At 41.5% G+C, this 21555-nt stretch overlaps 1 protein-coding gene across 3 annotated transcripts in view; it reads left to right on the forward strand.

Moving 5' to 3' along the window:
• The window catches only part of LOC137384193 (GMP reductase 1), a 152776-nt gene that overhangs the window by 38258 nt on the left and 92963 nt on the right, over window positions 1-21555 (forward strand). For all 3 annotated transcript variants that reach the window (XM_068057844.1, XM_068057851.1, XM_068057860.1), the window contains 2 exons: window positions 11857-11940; window positions 12644-12817. In XM_068057844.1, the coding sequence (XP_067913945.1) occupies window positions 11857-11940; window positions 12644-12817 (258 nt within the window). The remainder of the gene's footprint in view (window positions 1-11856; window positions 11941-12643; window positions 12818-21555) is intronic.

The following is a 21555-nucleotide window of genomic DNA, read 5'->3' on the forward strand; positions in this document are numbered from 1 at the left end:
TATACCTGTGACTTAGATAAGGGGACCAAGTGTAATGTATTCAAGTTTGCTGATGATACAAAGTTAAGTGAGAAAGTTAGCTGTGAGGAGAATGCAAAGAGGCTGCAAAAGGATTTAGACATGTTCAGTGATTAGGAAAGAATGTGGCAGATGGAATATAATGTGAAGAAGTGTGAAGCTATCCACTTTGGTAGGAAAAAGAAAAGCAGAGTATTTTTAAATGGTGAGAGACTGGGAAATGTTGGTATTTAGAGGGATCTGGGTATACTTGTACATGAATCATAGAAAGTTAATATGCAGGTAGAGTAAGCAATTAGAAAAGAAAATGGTATGTTAGCCTTTATTACAAAGGGGTTAGTGTATAAGAGTAAAGAGATCTTACTGCAATTATATAGGGCCTTGGTGAGACCATACCAGGAGTACTATATTCAGTTTTGGTCTCCTTGCCTTGGAGGGAGTACGACCTTGGTTTACTAGACTTATTCCTGGGAACATAAGAAATATGAGCAGGAGCAGAGCATATGGCATCTCAAGACTGCTCCACCTTTCAATATGATGATGGCTGATCTGCCTCAACTCCACTTTCCTGCCTGCTCCCCATAGTCCTTGATTCCCTGAGACCAAAAATCTGTCTATCTCAGCCTTAAATATACTCAATGATGGAGCAACCCTCTGGGATAGAGAATTCCAAAGATCCACAAGCCTTTGAGTGAAGAAGTTTCTCCTCATCTCAGTCCTAAATGATAAACCTCTTATCCTGAAACAGTGTCTACCCCTGTCGAGCCCCTTCAGAATCTAGTATGTTTCAATGAGATCATCTCTCATTCTTCTAAACCAATTTACTCAGTCTCTCATTATTGGACAACCCTCTTTATCCAAGGAACAAATCTAGTGAACCTTTGCAGTACAGCCTCCAATGCAAGTATATCCTTCCTTAAATATGGGGACCAAAACTGCACACAGGGCATTGTCTTTGAGGAGAGATTGAGTAGACTAGGCTTATCCTCTGGAGTTTAGAAGAATGAAAGGTGTCCTCATTTGAATAATATAAAATTCTTAAGGGTGTGATAGACTGGATGCTGGGAAGTTTTCCCCGATTGGGGAGTCTAGAACCAGGGGTCACAGTCACAGAATAAGGGGTCGTCCATTTAGGACTGAGTTGAGGAGAAATTTCTTCACTCAGAGTTGTGAATCTTTGGAATTCTCTATGCCAGAGATTTGTGGATGTTCAGTTGTTGAGAATATTTAAGATAGAGATTGATAGAATTTTGGATACTAAGGGAATCAAGGGATATAGGAAGAGTGTGAAAAGCTGGTGTTGAGGTAGAAAATCAGCCATGATCTTACTGATCAGTGGAGCAGGCACGAGTGGCGGTATGGCATACTGTTGCTCCTATTTCTTACATTCTTATATCTAGAGAAGTCGAGTCAGTCTTGAAGAAAATCTTAATGCATTGAAAAATATAGGCAAAATCTTAATGTAATTGAAGGTAATGCATACTTCACAGTGATTGTAAACATCTGAAGTGTAAATCCAGAGTCAGGGCCCAAATTTATTTCCTTGGGCAGCAACTCTGGATTAAAGGTGCATTTACACTACAACTGTACTGATAATGGGTGGATAGCTGTGTCGGGTTAACTGATCTCCATGCCCAAATTCCTGATATGTGAACCCATAAATTTGGGTTCCATCAGAACCATGCAGCTGAAGGTTCATTGCAGCCTTGATCCAGGCATGGCACAAGAGCTGAATGCGGGAGAGGCAAGAACAGCTGCCCTCAACGTAATAGAGAGCTGAAAAGATAATGCAAGAACTTTACAAATCACTGGTTAGGCCTCAGCTGGAATATTGTCGTTATTCTGGAACCACCATTTCAAGAAAGTTGTAAAGACCTTAGAAAAGGTGCAGAGAAGGTTTACTAGGATCTTACCAGGAATGATGGACTTCAGTTATGGGGAGAGGTTGAAAGGTTAGGGCTGTTCTCCTTGGAATAGAAAAGGCTAAGAACTGACCTAATAGAGGTTTCCAAGATGATGAGAAGTTTTGATAGAGTTGATGGAGAAAAATTAATCCCCCTGGTGAGTAGGTCAACTAGAGGTCATAGAATCAAAATCATTGGCAAAAGACCTAGACAGGAGAGGAGGAGAGTTCTCGGGATCTGGAACGTTCTACCTGAAAGGTGGTGGAAACTGATTCCATAAATAATTTTAAAAGGGTGTTGGACAGTTACTTGAGGATGAGGAACTTACAAGGTTACAGACAAAAAGTGGGAATTTGAAACTAAGCATGACTGCTGTTTCAAAGAGCCAGTGCAGCCACAATGGGCTGAAATGACCACCACCTGTGCTCTGTTTCTATAATTCAAACATCGAGGTGGTATCTGACAAAGTAATGGCAAAGTAATGACAGAGCCCTGGTGAGGCTAAGGCTGGAGGCAATTGAGGGGAAATTCTCCAATGACTGAAGCTGTCCCTGACACACAGGAAGATGCTGGTGGCTGTCAGAGGTCAATCATCACAATCTCCTCATCCCAGCCAACATCGCCTTCTTCATCAATGACCTAAGCGTTGCCATAAGGTGTTTGTTGATGAGCCCACAGTGTGGAGCTCTATTCACAACTCCTCTAATAATGAAAGCAACTCATATCGAGCTACAGCAGATCTTGGACAATATTCAATTTTGGGCTGAAAAGTAGATTACATTCATATCACATGAATGCCAGATACCGTGTGATCCATGGCAACCATGTCTGCAGTAAGTGTCTGCGGCTCGTGGAACTTCAGCTCAGAGTTAATGAGCTGGAGGCCAAGCTGCAGACACTGCGACACATCAGGGAGGGGGAAAGCTACCTTGAGACTTTGTACTAGGAGGCGGTCACACCCCTTAGGATAGGGTCTTCTGATTTGGTCCATGGTCAGGGACAGGAGAGTGTGACTGTGAGTGAGGCAGTTATGGGGACCCAGGACATAGAATCAGAGGACCCTCAGCCTTTGCAATTGTCTAACAGGTTCGAGGTTCTCTCAACCTGTATGGCTGAAAGCGAGTGCTGCATAGGCGGCGCAGTGGTTAGCACCGCAGCCTCACAGCTCCAGCGACCAGGTTCAATTCTGGGTACTGCCTGTGTGGAGTTTGCAAGTTCTCCCTGTGTCTGCGTGGGTTTCCTCCGGGTGCTCCGGTTTCCTCCCACATGCCAAAGACTTGCAGGTTGATAGGTAAATTGGCCATTATAAATTACCCCTAGTATAGGTAGGTGGTAGGGAAATATAGGGACTGGTGGGGATGTGGTAGGAATATGGAATTAATATAGGATTAGTATAAATGGGTGGTTGATGGTCGGCACAGACTCGGTGGGCCGAAGGGCCTGTTTCAGTGCTGTATCTCTTTAAAAAAAAAGATGGATGAGTGAACAGAGCATGGCACCATGGTACAGGAAGCCATTCAAGCAGGCGGAGTAAATAGGAATGTAGTTGTTAGTAGAAGATAGCATAGTCAGGGATGGACACAATTTTCTGCAGCCGAGAGCGAGAGTCCAGGCGGCTGTGTTGCCTGTCCGGTGCCAGGGTTTGGGACATCTGTTCTGGGATGCAGAGAAACCTGCAGTCGGAAGGGGGAGGATCCAGTGGTTGTGGTTCATATACATACCAATGATATAGGTAGAACTAGGAACGAGGTTCTGCTGAGGGAGTATGCGCAGCTAGGGTCTAAATTAAAAGGAAGAACCTCAAAGGTAATAATCTCTGGATTATTACCTATGCCATGTGCAAATTGGCATAGGGCAAATAAGATTAGAGAAATGAATGCATGGCTCAAAGACTGGTGTAATAGAAGTGGGTTCTGGTTCAACGGGCACTGGCATCAATACTGGGGAAAGTGGGGGCTGTATCATTGGGATGGTCTACATCTGAACTGTGCTGGGACCAATGTTCTAGCGAGCTGCATAACTAGGGAGGTAGAGAGGGTTTTAAACTAAATACTGGGGGCAAGGGATCAAATTTGGGAAGAGGTGGTAAATCAAAGAGTAGAGACAAGGTAAGAGAGAATGGTATTAATATGGGAAATGATAAACAGACTGTGACAGGAAGGGACAGAGAGCACAAATCTGAGAGTAAATCAGATAAGGCTAGAGGTTACAAAAATAATAAAACAACAAAACAAAGGGCTCTTTATCTGAGTGCACGTAGCATTTGAAACAAAACAGATGAACTGATGGCGCAAATAGAAATAAATAAGTATGATCAATAGCCTTTATAGAGACATGGCTGCAGGATGAGATAGATTGGGACCTGAATATTTAAGGGTATACGACATTTAGGAAAGACAGGAAGCTAGGAAAAGGTGGAGGAGTGGCTCTGTTAATTAATGATCGTATTAGCACAATAGAGAGGGATGACCCAAGTTCAGGAAACCAGATGTAGAAGTGATTTGGGTAGAGATGAGAAATAATAAAGCAAAGAAGTCACTTATAGAGTGGTGTACAGGCCCCCAAACAGTAATCACATGGTACGACAAGGTATAAAGGAAGAAATGACGGGAGCTTGTCAGAAAGGTACGGCGATAATCATGGGGGATTTTAATTTACCTATAGACTGGAAAATTCAGATGGGCAAAGGTAGCCTAGATGAAGAGATCATAGAATGTTTTCGGGATAGTTTCTTAGTACAGTACGTTCTGGAGCCAACCAGAGAGCAGGCTATACTAGACCTGGTATTGTGCAATGAGATAGGATTAATTAATGACCTCATAGTGAAGGCGTGCCTAGGCAGCAACGATCATAATTTGATTGAATTTTGCATTCAGTTTGAGGGAGAGAAGAATGGGTCCAAGACTAGTATTTTATACTTAAATAGAGGCAATTATGAGAGCATGAAAGCAGTGCTAGCTAAAGTGAACTGGCAAATTAGGTTAAGGGATGGGTCAATAGAGATGCAGTCGCAGATATTTAAGGGGATATTTCAGAATACACAGAATAGATACATTCCAACGAGAAAGTAAAATTTCAAGGGGAGGACCCACCATCCGTGGTTAACTAAAAAAGTTAGATAGTATCAAACTTAAAGAAAAAGTATATAATTGCGCAAAGATGGTGGCAAGTCAGAAGATTGGACAGAATATAAAAAAAACAGCAAAGAATGACAAAGATTAACAAGGAAGAAAAAATTAGAATACGAGAGAAAGCTAGCTAGAAATATAAAAACATATGAAGAGTTTCTATCGATATTTTAAAAAGAAAAGAGTTAACAAAGTGAGCATTGGTCCTATAGAAAGTGAGGCTGGAGAATTAATAATGGAAAATAAGAAGACAGCAGATGAATTGAACGGGTATTTTGCATCGGTCTTCACTATAGAGGATACAAGTAACACCCAGTAATAGCTGTAATTCAGGAAATGGAAGGGAGGAAAGAACCCCAGAAAATTACAATCACCAGGGAAGTGGTACTGAGCAAATAGTTGGAGCTGCGGTCTGACAAGTCCCCGGGTCCTGATGGACTTCATCCTAGGGTCTTAAAAGAAGTGGCTAGTGAGATATTTGATGCATTGTTCTTAATTTTCAAAAATACCCTCGATTCAGGGAAGGTTCCATTAGATCGGAAAATAGTGAATGTACCTCCTTTATTCAAAAAGGGAGGGAGACAGAAAGCAGGAAACAGGCCAGTTAGCTTAACATCTGTCTTAAGGAAAATGTTAAAAGTTATTAAAGAAGTTATAGCAGGGCATTTAGAAAAATTGAAGGTAATCAGGCAGAGTCAACATGGTTTTGTGAAAGGGAAATCATGTTTAACCAATTTATTGGAGTTCTTTGAAGAAGTAACATGTTCTGTGGATAAAGGGGAACCAGTGGATGTATTGTACTTAGATTTCCAGAAGGTATTTGAGAAGGTTCCACATCAAAGGCTATTGTGGAAAATAAAAGCTCTTGGTGTAGGAGGGTAACATATTGGCATGGAAAGAAGACTGGCGAGCTAACAAGAAAGAGTAGGCATAAATGAGTCATTTTCTGGTTGGCAAGATGTAACGAGTGGTGTGCCGCAGGGATCAGTGCTGGGACCTCAACTTTTTACAATTTAATTAAATGACTTGGATGAAGGGACCGAAGGTATGGTTGCTAAATTTGTTGATGACACAAAGATAGGTAGGAAAGTAAGTTGAGAAGAGGACATAAGGTGGCTACAAAGGGATATAGATAGGTTAAGTGAGTGGGCAAGGATCTGGCAATATAATGTGGAGTATAATGTGGGAAAATGTGAAATTGTCCATTTTGGCAGGAATAATAAAAAGAAGCATATTATCTAAATGGTGAGAGATTGCGGAGCTCTGAGATGCAGAGGGATCTGGGTGGCCTAGTGTATGAATTGCAGAAGGTTAGTATGCAGGTACAGCACATAATAAGGAAAGCCAGTAGAAAGTTATCATTTATGGTAAGGGGAATTGAACACAAAAGTAGAGAGGTTATGCTTCAGTTATACAGGGCATTGGTGAGACCACATCTGGAGTACTGTGTACAATATTGGTCTCTTTATTTAAAGAAGGATGTAAATGCATTGGAAGCAGTTCAGAGAAGGTTTACTAGACTAATAACTTGGAATGGGCAGGTTGTCTTGAGAGGAAAGGTTGGACAGGCTAGGCTTGTATCTGCTGGAGTTTAGAAGAGTAAGAGGTGACTTGATTGAAACATCCAAGATCCTAAGGGGCCGTGACAGGGTGAATGTGGAAAATACAAGAACACAAGAAATAGGAGCAGAAGTAAACCATATGGCCCTTCGAGCCTGCTCTGCCATTCAGTCCGATCATGGCTGATCTTGGGCGTCAGTTCCACTTTCCTGCCTGCTCCCTATATCCCTTGATTCCCTGTGAGACCAAATATCTATCTGTCCCAGCCTTAAATGTACTCAATGATGGAGCATCCACAACCCTCTGGGGTAGAGAATTCCAAAGACTCACAACCCTTTCAGTGAAGTAATTTCTCCTCATCTCAGTCCTGAATGATTGGCCTCTTACCCAGTGACTGCCCCCGTGGTCTAGGTTCCCTACCAATGTGAACAATCTCTCAGCTTCTACCCTGTCAAGCCCTTTCAGAATCTCGTATGTCTCAATTAGATCGGCTCTCATTCTTCTACACTCCAGAGAATATAGGCCCAATTTACTCAGCCTCTCATCAGTCAGCCCCCTCATCCCGGGGACCAATTTAGTAAATCTTTGCTACACTGCCTTCAGTGCAAGTATATCCTTTCTTAAATGTGGAGATTGATTGTAAAGGATAGCATAAGGGCATTAAGAAGAGATCTGGCCTCAGAATATCATGAAGTGGAATCAGTTTGGTGGAAATTAGGAATAGCAGGAGTCAGAAAACACTGGTGGGAATAGTTTACAGGCCCCTTAACAGTAGTTATTCTATTGGACAGAACATTAAAGGGGAAATTATTGGAGCGTGTAAAAAAATGTAATGTATTAATTGTACGGGACTTTAACTTGCATATGGACTGGGACAATTAAATTAACAACAGTGGTCTAGAAGATGAATTTGTAGAATGCTTTCATGACAGTTTCTTGGAGCAAATGCATTATAGAACCGACTAGGGATAAAGCTATTTTAGATCTAGTACTGTGTAATGAAGCAGGGTTAATAGGCAATGTCATAGTAAAAGATCCAACTGATAAATAGTGATCATAATACCATTGAATTTCATATTAAGCTTGAAATTGACACATTTCAATCACAAACAAGAATCTTAAATGAAGCCAATTACGAAGGTATAAAGGGAGAACTGGCTAAGGTTAATTGGGTAAATAGACTGGAAGGTATGGCAGTAAATGAACAGTGGGAAACATTTAAAGAAACAATTCAAAGAGTTCAACAAAAGTACATTCTGTTCAAAAACTTGTCAAGAAAGACCCATCCATGGCTCACTCAGGAATTTAAGGAGAGTATCAGACTAAAAGAAGAGGCTTGTAATGCTGCCAAAAATAGTAGCAAGTCTGAGGATTGGAGTGTTTTAGAAACCAGCAAAGGGTCACCAAAACGTTGATGAGGGAAAAAAATAGAACATGAAAGCAAACTAGCCAGCAATATAAAAACAGATTGTAAGAGCTATTATAAGTACATAAAAAAGGAAGAAAATAGCTAAAGTAGACGTTGGTCCCTTAGAGGCAGAGGCAGGAGAATCATCCTGGGGAATGAGGAAATGGCAGAAGCCTTGAACCAAATACTTTGTGTCTGTCTTCACAGTAGAAGACACAAGTTCCATACCAGAAATAGGCAGTACCTAGGGGTTGAAAAGAGTGAGGAAATTAAAAATATTGATATCAGCCGAGGAAAAATATTGGAGAAACTTGAGGACTGACATCTGACAAGTCCCCGGGAACATATGGCCTACATCCTAGGGTTCTAAAAGAGATAGTTGCAGAGATGGTGGATGCGCTGGCTATGATTTTCCAGAATTTTTTATATTCAGGAATGGTCCCGTCATATTGGAAATTGACAAACATTACACGGCTTTTCAAGAAAGGAGGTAGAGAGAAAACCGGGAACTGTAGGCCACTTAGCCTAACATCAGTTGTTGGGAAGATGCTGGAAACTATTGTTACGACCAGGTGAGAAAGGTGTCTCGGGGTTCCTTTCAGCCTTCACCTGGTCTTACCATAACAGTGTTTAATTGTAAACACACTGTTTTTAGATCCCCCTTGGTGAAGCCTTGTTCACCGCTTTCAAATTATAAGGCAAAGAAACTAGCACAAACAGCTTTTCTTAGGTTTAAAGCAGAAAGATTGAAATTTATTTAACTTAAACTCTAATTGGCTTGACGCCTTTGGATACATGACGCGCCCATGCCAGCATGCATACACGATACAGACATGCAAAATAGAGACAAAAAAGAGCAGAAGAAAAAAATAAAGTGGAAAAGTTTGAGGCAATATCTGAAGAGTTTTTGTTATGGTTCTTCGAGCTCACTATAGAGTCCTTGATTGTAGGTAGATCTTTTTCGTTGGGGCCCAGTATTCTTCATAAACCTTGTTTGCTGTAGGAGACTTTTCTCTCTTGGGGTTCATGTGTCTTCAGTGGATTCAGAGGCTTGTGAGAAAGAGATGGGAGCAGGCAGGTGAGATCTTCTTAGTCCAGGAGCAAAAACACTCTGTTCAAACTGTTTGTACAATTCAGAAAACAGGTTGCCAAGCAGGTTAGTCATGTGACTAACTGGTCTGACCACGTCTTGGATTGTATCACCTTAGCAGTCTCTGGAATGCTTCTCTTGCACACAATACCTGGTGATCAAGGTCCATTGTGGGTTGAATGGTGTCAGGGAATGGTCCTTTGTCCTTCCAATCACTGTCTGTTAATATGCAAATGTCTTTTTCAGCCACAGCTGATCTGTTTAACAAGTCCTTTCATCTCTCCAGTAACAATGTTCATGACCAAATTAATGTGCCTCATTTTTGGCAGGTGGGGGCTTAGCATGACACTTATTAAAGAAGTCTTAACATTGCACTTGGAAAAGCATAGTATGATTAGAACAAGTCAGCATGGTTTTACTGAAGGGGGATCCTGTTTGACAAATTTATTAGAGTTTTTTGAGGATGTAACTAGTAGGGTAGATAAAGGGGACCAGTAGATGTAGTACACCTGGATTTTAAAATGGCATTCAGTAAGGTGCCACATAAAAGATTAATAGATCAGATAAGGGCTCATGGTGTTGGGGGTAATATATTAGGGTGGTTAGAGGATCGGTTAAGAGGAAGCAGAGAGTGGGCATAAATGGGGCATTTTCAAGTTGGCAGGCAGTGAATAGTGGGGTGCCGCAAGGATCATTGCTGGGGCCTCAGCTATTTACACTCTATATTAATGACTTGGATGAAGAATCTAGAACTAGGGGTCACTGTTTTAAAATAAGGGGTCGCCCATTTAAGACAGAGATGAAGAGAATTTCTTTCTCTGAGGGTCATGAATCTTTGGAACTCTTTTCCTCATAAGCAGTGGAAGCAGAGTCTTTGAGTATTTTTAAGGCAGAGGTCGATAGATTCTCTAAGCAAGAGGATGAAAGATTATCAGGGGTAGGTGGGAATGTGAAGTTGAGGTTACAATCAGAGCAGCCGTGATGTTGCCGAGTTGCGTATTCCTGCTAATTTGTATGTTCATATATTCGTGTAATGACCATCTCGAACAAGAAAAAAGCCCATCCACCTTCCCCATGACCTTCAATGGCTGCACAATTGTCGAGTGGCAGACTTTTAAGGAGATATTTCATAACACTCAGCAAAGTTACATTACAATGTGAAAGAAAGACTCTGAGAAGGAGGCACTATGCAAGGTTAGGAGAGTGTCAAATTGAAAGAAAAAGCGTACAATTCTGCAAAGATTAATGGTAGGTCAGAAGATTGGACAGAATTTAAAAAGAGTGTCCTGGTGCATGATTCATAAAAAGTTAGTATGCAGGTACAGCAAGTGATTAGGAAGGCAAATGGAATGTTATTGTTTATTGCAAAGGGAATGGAATATAAAAGTAAGGAAATTTTGCTACAGTTGTACAGGGCGTTATTGGTGAGACCACGTCTGGAGTACTGTGTACAATTTGGGTCTCCTTACTTAAAGGAAATAATTGCATTAGAAGCAGCTCATAGAAGGTTCTGATTCCTGGGATGAAGGCGCTATCTTACGAGGAAAGGTTGGACAGTTTGGGCCTGTATCCGTTGGAGTTTAGAAGAATGATCTTATTGAAACATAATATACTGAGGGGATTTGATCGGGTGGATGCTGAGAGGATATTTCCCCTTAAGAGAGAGACAGGGGGCACAGTTTAAAAATTGAGTCGCCCATTTAAGACCGATGAGAATTTTTTTTCTCAGAAGGTTGTTAGTCTGTGGAATTCTCTTGCACAGAGAACAGTGGAGGCAGGGTCATTGAATATTTTTAAGCTGTGTTAGATAGATTCTTGATTAACAAGGGAGTCAAAGGTTATAGCAAGTAGACAGGAAAGTAGAGTTGAGGCTGCAATCAGATTAACCATGATCTTATCAAATGACAGGGCAGGCTCGAGGGGCTGAATAGCCTACTCGTGTTCCTGATTCGTATGTTTGTATGAGTCCTCCATAATCAGCATTATGAATGCATAATTTGTCATAAGACTGCTTATGTACTCCTCCCACACATCATTAGTTGATTAGGAACTAGTTGCGGTTAACAGCACCACATGAACACATACCCCACCCTCACTAAAATGCCAGGACTTGGCTTACTACAGCATTATCATGACAATCAATACTGTATTTCATCTACTACACTGCAGCTCATTTCAACTGTTATCATACCAAAGCCACAGCTTGTTTGCAACTTTTAAATGCCGATTATAATTATAAATTAATATTGGAGAACATATGGAAGCATAAAATGTTTCATAATTCACAGCATTTCTTCAACAGCATTTTAAAAATGTTTATTCTTTCTATTGAAATCATGCACTCGTTTGCTTTATTTGTCTGACTATGAGGAACAAGCTGTAATAACTGGCTTGAGCCTCCCACTGTCACCATGATGCTAAAGCCATTTCAAACTAGGCCATAGATCAAGATCCATACAGGCCTTTGCAGGCAAGAAGCTTTATTAATTTGAAAATATACCCTGGCTTGGGTGCCAAGTGTGGAAACCATGTATGACCTTGAACAAGGTTGTAACAGCTATGCATATAAAAGTGACTCTATAATGGTGATTCTGTGATCCTGGCATTCCCAATGTAGCATATATTGGAGTCACTTTGTGATTCCCCAGATATTGTACCTGGGAGTGCTACTTCCTACTGGGAACATCAGATGTACTGATTGCCCATTATCTGTCCATTTCTGAGACTCTACTGTCGTTTCTTTTGCAGTTTGTGATGTTTACTGCCATTCATAAACACTATGCTCTGGAAGAGTGGAAGAAGTTTGCAGCTTCTCATCCTGAATGTCTTGAGGTATTATCTCAGAAACTTGTGTTTTATTATGGGATGAAATAGAACCACCAGATTATCTGTGCTGTGATAAACACTACCAACACTCTGCTCTGCTAACCACATTTACAGTTAAGGTAGTGGAGTAGTGCTTTGTATATTTTGGTACCCTAGTCAATCTCCTGTGGCAATTTGTGCTTGGTGGGTGAATGAGGAAGAGAAATCTTTGCTCAGTGGGGGATGGGCAGCAACAACAGGTTATCTTTGTCCTCAGTGTAGACGACATGGAAGGTCAAGTTTGTCCTCATTAATATTGTGGCCGAACCTACTGTCTGAACCCAAATTATAATTAGACCTTATACCTGTTTTCTAATGGCTCAGTGACACAGGAGCATAAATTTAATGAATGTATCTTTTGGCTCAGACTTTCTGTGCCCATCAGATGGGATTGCATAATTGGAATTTGGGCATGGAGGTCAGTGAGACCTGAAAAGATTTTCTGTCGAATGGTGTTAAGGAACAGAAAAACATGAGGCATGCTAACTTTTGCACCTACATTTTTGATATGCATTCCAAGTGGGCAAAGCTCTATCCTGAACATGAATTTGTAAAGTTACTCATCAAGCCCCCTGTAACTTTTTGCATACAGCAGAGCTTTAAGAAGAATCCAAATAAATCATTCTCTAATTCCCTTTCTTTCTGTATCTTGATATCCTTCTGTCTTCAGCATATAGCCGTTAGCTCAGGCACTGGTCTGACAGACTTGGACAAGCTTTACATGATTCTGGAAACAATCCCAACCATCAAATACATCTGTCTGGACGTTGCAAATGGTTACTCAGAATACTTTGTGGAATCTGTGAAAACTGTCCGGGCTAAGTTTCCGAAACACACAATTATGGTGAGTATCACATCCTCATGAGAGTACTTCTTTCTTTTAAAAGCACTGGTAAACGGATTCTAAATTGTTAAATTATCATGGCAGACAGTCATTGGGCAATCCAACATGGAGTGCAAGAATATGGCACCAGTCATTCCACCACACATTGAATTTCCAATTTATCCAAGTTGGGAGCTAGAAAATCCTTTGTGGGCAAAAGGAAGGAAAACTGCAAGGAAGTTTTGATGGAACTCAAAACCTCTAGCCTGGTGCAAGTCATGTTATTCAGTTTGATATTTCTAGACATTTCATCATGTATTTCCATCGTAGGCAGCCACTAAGGTTTAAAAACAAGACATCTAACATAAAAATCAACTGTGTGATGTGTGGCAACAGTAAGGAAATCATGGCCAGAGGAGTAGAGAACATAAGAACATAGCCTAAGAAAGAGGAGCAGGAATAGTCCATTTGGCATCTCATCCTGCTGTGCCATTCAATAAGATCATGGCTAATTTGATTGTGGCCTTAGCTTCACTTTCCTGCCTGCCCCAATAACCCTTGATTCCCTTGTAGATCAAAAATCTGTCCAACTCAGCCTTGAATATGTTCAATGACCCAGCCTCCACTGCTGTCTGGGGTACAGAATTCCAAAGATTAACGAGCCTCTGAGAGAAAAAATTCTTCCTCATCTCCGTTTTAAATGGGAGATCCCTTATTTTGAAACTGTGCCCCCTATTTCTAGATTTCCCTCACGAGAGGAAACATCCTCTCAGCATCTACCCTGTCAAGCCCTCTCAGCATCATGTATGTATCAATAAGATCACTTCTCTTCTGAACTCCAACGAGTATAGGCTCAACCTGCTCATTTGACCAATTATGGCATCCAGGAGCCCTAGCAAAACTGAAGTCAATGGGAATTAGGGGGAAAACTCTCTGCTGGTTGGAGTCATACCTAGTGCAAAGGAAGATGGTTGTGGTTGTTGGAGGTCAATCATCTGAGCTGCAGGACATCACTGCAGGAGTTCCTCAGGGTACTGTCCTAGGCCCAACCATCTTCAGCTGCTTCATCAATCATAAAGTCAGAAGTGGGGATGTTTGCTGATGCTGCATTTCTACGAATGGTGCTGAACATTGTGCAATCAAGACCTGGACAATATCCAGGCTTGGGCTGATGAGTGGCAAGTAACATTTGCGCCACACAAGTGCCAGGCAATGACCATCTTCAAAAGACCATCTCCTCTTGACATTCAATGGCATTACCATCTCTGAATCCCCCACTATCAACATCCTAGGGGCTACCATTGACCAGAAACTGCACTGGATTAGCCATATAAATACTGTGGTTACAAGAACAGGTCAGAGGCTAGGAATCTTGCAGTAACTCCCCTCCTGACTCCTCAAAGCCTGTCCACCATCTACAAGACATAAGTCAGGAGTGTGATGGAATACTCTCCACTTGCCTGGATGGGTGCAGCTCCAACAACACGCAAGAAGCTCGACACCATCCAGGACAAAGCAGCCCGCTTGATTGGCACCCTATCGACAAACATTCACTCCCTCCACCACCGATGCACAGTGACAGCAGTGTGTACCACCTACAAGATGCACTGCAGCAATGCACCAAGGCTCCTAGATAGCACCTTCCAAACCTGCGACCTCTATCAACTAGAAGGACAAGGGCAGCAAATGCATGGGAACACCACCACCTGCAAGTTCCCCTCCAAATCACACACCATCCTGACTTGGAACTATATTGCCGTTCCTTCACTGTCGCTGGGTCAAAATCCTGGAACTCTCTCTTCCTAACAGCACTGTGTACAAACCTCACATGGACTGCAGCGGTTCAAGCAGGTAGCTCACCGCCACCTTCTCGAGGGCAATTAGGGATGGGCAATAAATGCTGACCTAGCCAGCGATGCCCACATCCCATGAATGAATTAAAAAAACTTTCCTTATAAGGCAACCCCTTAATCCTAGGAATCAACTGAGTGAAACTTCTCTGAACTGCCTCCAATGCAGTACCTTAAGTAAGAAGACCAGAAGTCTACTTTAGGGGAGGTGGTGGTATAATGGTTGTTTCCCTGGATTAGTAATCCAGATGGCTTGGCTAGGCTAATGCTCTGAGGACATGGGTTCAAATCCCACCACAGCAGATGGTGAAATTTGAATTCAATTAATAAAAAGTCTAGAATTAAAAGCCAGTCTAATGACCATAAAACCATTGTTGTAGAAAAACAATCTGGTTCACCAATGTCCTTTAGGGGAGGAACTCTGCTCTCCTCATCTGGTCTGGCCTACATGTGACTCCAGTCCCATAGCAATGTGGTTGACTCTGAAATAGCCTCGCAAGCCAATCAGTTTAAGCACAATTAGGGATGGGCAATAAATACTGGCCTAGTCAGTGACACCCACATCCCACAAATGAATTTTTAAAAAAAGGTATGGATGCACCAATGCCCTGTACAGTTGTAGCAAAACTTCCCAACTTTTATACTGTAGCCCCCTTGCAATAAATGCCAACATTCCATTTGCCTTCTGAATAACTTGCTGTACCTGCATTCTCACTTGTTATACTCGCATGAGGACATCTAGATGCCTCTGTACTGCAGCATTCTGCAGTCTCCCATGTAAATAATCTACATTTCTAGTCTTCCTGTCAAAGTGGACAACCTCACATTTTCCCACATTAAACTCCATCTGCCAAATTTTTGCCCACTCACTTAACCTATCTATATCTCGTTGCATGCTCTTTGTGTCATCCTCACAACTTGCTTTCCAGCCTATCTTTGTCTCATTAGTAAATTTGGCTATAATATACTTGGTTCCTTCATCCAAATCATTATTATAGATTGTAAGTAGTTGAGACTCCAGTGCTGATCCCTGTGGCACTCCACTAGCTACAGTTTGCCAACCTAAATGACCATTTATCCCAACTCTCTGTTTCCTGTTAGTTAACCAATCCTCTATCCATGTTAATATATTAGCCCCAACACCATGAGCTTTTATCTTGTGCAGTAACCTTTTATGTAGCACCTTATTGAATTTCTTTTGGAAATCCAAATCCACTTCATCTACTGGTTTCCCTTTATCGCCACCACTTGTTACATTCTCTAAGAACTCTAATAAATGTCTAACACGATTTTCCTTTCATAAAACCATGTTGACTCTGCTTGATTGTATTATGATTTTCTGAATGTCCTGCTATTACATCCTTAATAATGGATTCTAGCATTTTCCCAATGACTGATGTTAGGTTAACTTGCCTATGTTTCCTGTTCACTGTCTCTCTTGAATAGAGCTGTTACATTTGCAGTTTTCCAATCTGCTGGGACCTTTCCAGAATCATGGGAATCTTGGAAGATTACAACCAATGCCTCCACAATCTCTGCAGTCCCTAGGATGTAGGCCATCATGTCCAGGGAACCTGTCAGCCTTTAGACCTATTAGTTTTCCTATTAGCTTTTTTCTAAGTGTTAGTGATTGTTTTGAGTTTCTCCCTCCCTTTTGCCCCTTGATTTTCTACTATTCTTGGGATTTTTTTTGTGTGTTCTTCCATGAAGACAGATACAAAATACTTGTTCAAAGTCTTTGCCATTTCCTTGTTTCCCATTATTAATTCCCCAGTCTAATCCTTTAAGAGATCAACCATTACTTGAGCTACTCTATTCCTTTTTATATACTTGTAGAAGCTCTTATGGTCTGTCTTTATATTGTTTGCTAGTTTACTCTCATATATTCTAATTTCTCCATTTTTTTTTTAAAGTCATTCTTTGCTGGTTTCTTAAATTTTCCCAATCTTCTGGCTTACTACTAATCTTTGCAGCATTGTATGCCTTTTCTTACAATTTTATATCATCTTTAACTTCCTTAGTTAACCACGGAATGTACATCCTTCTCATCGAGTCTTTCTTTCTCAATGGTGTATATCTTGTTAAGAGTTATGAAATATCTCCTTAAATGTCTGCCACTGCTTCTCTAACATCTTACCTTTTAACCTATTTTTCCAATCCATTCTATCTTCATACCTTCGTAATTGCCTTTGTTTAAGTTTAAGACACTGGGGTGTATTTTACAGACCGCCCCCTCCACGCCATCGGGGTGGGTGGTCCGCCTCGGCTATTTAAATAAGCCGCCACTCTTAATATCATGGCAGTTTCGCAACATCGTTGTTTTTACCTGCAGCTGATTATGGCAGCGGGACCATAAATTTTGGCCCACTAGTTTCAGACCAAAATTTCTCGCCCTCAAATTGCTGTTAAAATTCTATCATGTTATGATCGCTCTTGCCTAGAGGATCCTTTACTATGCGATCATCAATTAATCCTGTCTCATTCCACATTACCAGGTCTAAAATAGCCTGTTCCTTAGTTAGTTCCAGAACTTATTGTTCTAAGAATCTGTCTCGAATACACTTGATATATTCATCCTCAAGGCTACCTTTGCCAATTTGATTTGTGCAGAAGATATTAAATTAAAATTGTGCACAATTATTGTAGTACCTTTCTTATAAGCCCTCATTATTTCTTGAATTATACTCTGTCCTACAGTGTGGCTAATGTTAGATGGCCTATGAATTACACCTACCAGTGACTTCTTTTCCTTGCTATTTCTTATCTGCACTTAAACTGATTCTACATCTTGATCTTTTGAACCAAGATCCTTCCTCACTACCATACTGATCTCATCCTTTATTAACAGAGTTACTCCACCTCTTTTTCCTTTCTTTCTATGCTTCCCAAATGTCAAATACTCATATTCAATTCCCAGCCTTGGTCACCTTGCAACCACATCTCTGTAATGGCTATCATATACCCATTTACCTACATACACACAAACTAGGAGCAGGAGTAGGCTATTTGGCCCCTTGAGCCTGCTCCACCATTCTATAAGATCATGGCTGATCTATTTGAGGACACAACTGCAATTTCCTGCCTACTCCATATACCCTTTGACTCCCTTGTTTGTCAAGAATCTGTCTACCTCTGCCTTAAAAACATTCATTGACCCTGCATCCACCGCTCTCCAGGGAAGAGAGTTCCACAGACTCACAACCTTTGAGGGAAAAAAATTCTCCTCATCTCTGTCTTAAATGAGAGACCCCTTATTTTTAAACTGTGCCCCCTAGTTTTCATCTTTCCTACAAGGGGAAACATCCTTTCAACATCCACCACGTCAAGTCCCCTCTGGTTCTTACATGTTTCAATAAGATAGGTAAATTGGCCATTATAAATTGCCCCTAGTATAGGTAGGTGGTAGGGGAATTGAGGGAAGGTGGAGATGTGGTAGGAATATGGGATTAATGTGGGATTAGTATAAATGGGTGGTTGATGGTCGGCACAGTCTCGGTGGGCCGAAGGGCCTGTTTCAGTGCTGTATCTCTAAATAAGAAATAAATAAAAAATAAAAAAAGATCACCTCTCATCCTTCTAAACTCCAATGAATACAGACCCAACCTGTCAATGTTTCCTCATGAGATAACCCTCTCAGCCCAGGATTCAGTCAAGTGAACCTTCTCTGAATTGCTTCCAATGCACTTATATCCTTAAGTAAGAAGACCAAAACTGTACACAAATACTGTAGATGTGGTCTCACCAATGCCCTGTACAACTGTAGCAAAACGTCTCTACTTTTATATTTCATTCCCCTTGCAATAAACGCCATTATTGCATTTGCCTTCTTAATCACTTGCTGTACATGCATGCTAACTTATTGTGTTTTGTGTACTAGGACACCCAGATCTCTCTGCATCTGAGTTATAGAGTCATACAGCACAGAAATAGGCCCTTTGGCCCATCATCTCTGCCAGCCATCAAGCACCTAACTATTCTAATCCCATTTTTCAGCACTTGGCCCATAGCCTTGTATGCTCTGGCATTTCAAGTGCTCATCTAAGTACTTCTTAAATGTTGTGAGGGTTCCTGCCTCTACCACCTCGTCAGACGGTGCTTTCCAGATTCCAACCACCCTCTGGGTGAAATTTTTTTTCCTCCACTCCCCTCTAAAGCTCCTTCCCCTTACCTTAAATCTACACCCCCTGGTTACTGACCCCTCCACTCAGGGAAAAAGTTTCTTCCTATCTAACCTATCAATGCCCCTCATAATTTTGTATACCTCAGTCATGTCCCCCTCAGCCTTCTCTGCTCTAAGGAAAACAACCCTAGTTTTTTTCTGCTCTCTTCATAGCTGAAATGCTCCAGCCTAGGCAACATCCTGGTGAATATCCTCTGCATCCTCTCCAGTGCACTCACATCCTTCCTATAGTGTGGTGCCCAGAACTGTACACAGCTGTGGTCTAACTAGTGTTTTATACAGCTCCATCATAACCTCCCTGCTCTTATACTCTATGCCTCGGCTAATAAAGGCAAATATGCCATATGCCTTCCTAACCACCTTATCTACCTGTTCTGCTGCCTTCAGTGATCTATGGACAAGTACACTCAGGTCCCTCTGACCCTCTGTACTTCCTAGGGTCCTACCATCCATTGTATATTCCCTTGCCTCGTTAGTCCTCCCAAAATGCATCACCTCACACTTCTCAGGATTAAATTCCATTTGCCACTGCTCCGCCCATCTTACCAGCCCATCTATATCGTTCTGTAATTTAAGGCATTCCTCCTCACTATTTACGACACCACCAATTTTTGTGTCATCTGCGAACTTACTGATCACACCTCCTATATTCACGTCTAAATCATTAATGTACACTACAAGCAGCAAGGGTCCCAGCACCGATCCCTGTGGTACACCACTGGTCACAGGCTTCCACTCGCATAGTTTTGGAAATTCTTTTTACTGGCTCAACAGTAACATCGCAAAATTATCAAAGAAACCTGAAGTTACGGATTTCCAATGCAATGGGACTGCCATATGAATTGCTGAGCAGATAATTGTAATACATTAGCATGCAACTGATTGCGATTCAGTGGTGGAGAGGGGGTGGTGGGGTTTGGAATTAAGTGAATGGCAGGCGGCCCTCACGTGCGTTTGGATCCCCGGCCATTGAAATGTGGTGGCACCAAGGCGAGGCCTCAGTGCTGCAATGGGAAGTCAGCCATGGGGAGCAGTGAATAGGGGAAGAAAGAGGAGCGAGGCCATTGTCGGCATGCAGTGCTGTGCACTCTGCACAGGTGAGAGGGTCCGGTGGGAATAGTACGGGGTCACTCTGCAAGGGTGGGCAATGTATTGGATGCAAGAGTTTGATGAACTATATCTCGGGTGTGCCGCAATCAGCACCACGGAATCTGTCCCTGTCGTGCAATATGACCGGCCCCGTGCCTCTATTATGTAAAGTAATCATGTAACTGCGGTCGGCCATCCACATGCATCACAGCGCCTGCTTATGGGTCTGCTGGTGGGACCCCACAATGGGATCACTAAATTCAGCTCAATAATTGCATTTAGTACATTTGAAGAATGTGAGCAATAAATTGGTTTTAGGAGCAGCATACAATAGTGAAATGGCATCCCCTTTACACCATGCCAGATTTTATTTTCCATTGAAGTCAATTGTTGTCCCCTATTTAGCGCTATCACCGAAGACCACTTTCACCCCTATATATTTAAAACTGATATTTGCATTAGTATGAATGTCAAATATTATATTTGCATTCTACAAAGAAACTAAATTATGATGCATTTTCTTTAATTAAGTTATATAAAATCAAAACACCTTAATTCTAACAATTATAATTACATCAGTAGGACATCAAGGTTTAGACGCAGCCTTTGCAGAACTTTGAAGTTCTCTCTCTCAGTGCCAAAAAAAATTGGTCCTATGTAATATTTGGAGGGAAAAAAAATACAGGGCTATGGGGAAAGAGCAGGGCAGTGAGACTAATTGAACAGCTGTACCAAAGAGCCAGCACAGGCACGACGGGTCACATAACCTCCTTCCTTGCTGCATCATAGAATCATAGAAATTTACGCACAGGAAGAGGCCATTTGGTCCATCATGTCTTTGCTAGGCAAAAAGAGCTATCCGAGTCCTGCAATCTCTCTCCATTTAAATAATGTGTTGCTTTTCTATTCTTCTGGTCAAAGTGGATAAGTTCACACTTTCCCACATTATACTCCATCTGTCAAATCTTTGCCCACTCACTTAACCTATCTATATCCCTTTGCAGACTCCTTATATCCTCAGCACAACTTACTATCCTGCCTATCTTTGTGTCATTAGCAAATTTATCAACCATGCATTCTGTCCCTTCATCCAAGTTGTTGACATAGATTGTAAATAGTTGAGGCCCCAGCAGTAATCCCTATGTCACTCCACTAGTTACAACTTGTCAACCTGAAATTGACCCATTTATGCCTACTCCCTGTTTCCTATTAGCTAACCAATCGTCTATCGATGCTAATATGTTACCCTATACCATGGGCTCTTATTTTGTTTAGTAACCTTTGATGTGGCACCTTGTCAAATTCCTTCTGAAAATCCAAGTACACCCCATTCACAGGTTCCCCTTTATCCACATTGCTTGTTATTTCCTCAAAGAACTCTAATAAATTAGTCAAACATGATTTCCCTTTCGCAAAATCATGTTGACTCTGCCTGATTGCATTGAGATTTTCTAATTGACCTACTATAACCGCCTTAATAATAGATTCCAGCACTTACCCTATTACAGATGTTAAGCTAACTGGCCTGTAGTTTCCTGCTTTCTGTCTTCCTCCTTTCTTGAATAGCAGTGTAACATTTGCTATTTTCCAATCGTATGGGACCTTTCCAGAATAGGGAATTTTGGAAATTTAAAGCCAAT

This window comes from Heterodontus francisci, chromosome 2 (assembly GCF_036365525.1).
Source record: "Heterodontus francisci isolate sHetFra1 chromosome 2, sHetFra1.hap1, whole genome shotgun sequence".
Taxonomy (NCBI): Eukaryota; Metazoa; Chordata; class Chondrichthyes; order Heterodontiformes; family Heterodontidae; genus Heterodontus; species Heterodontus francisci.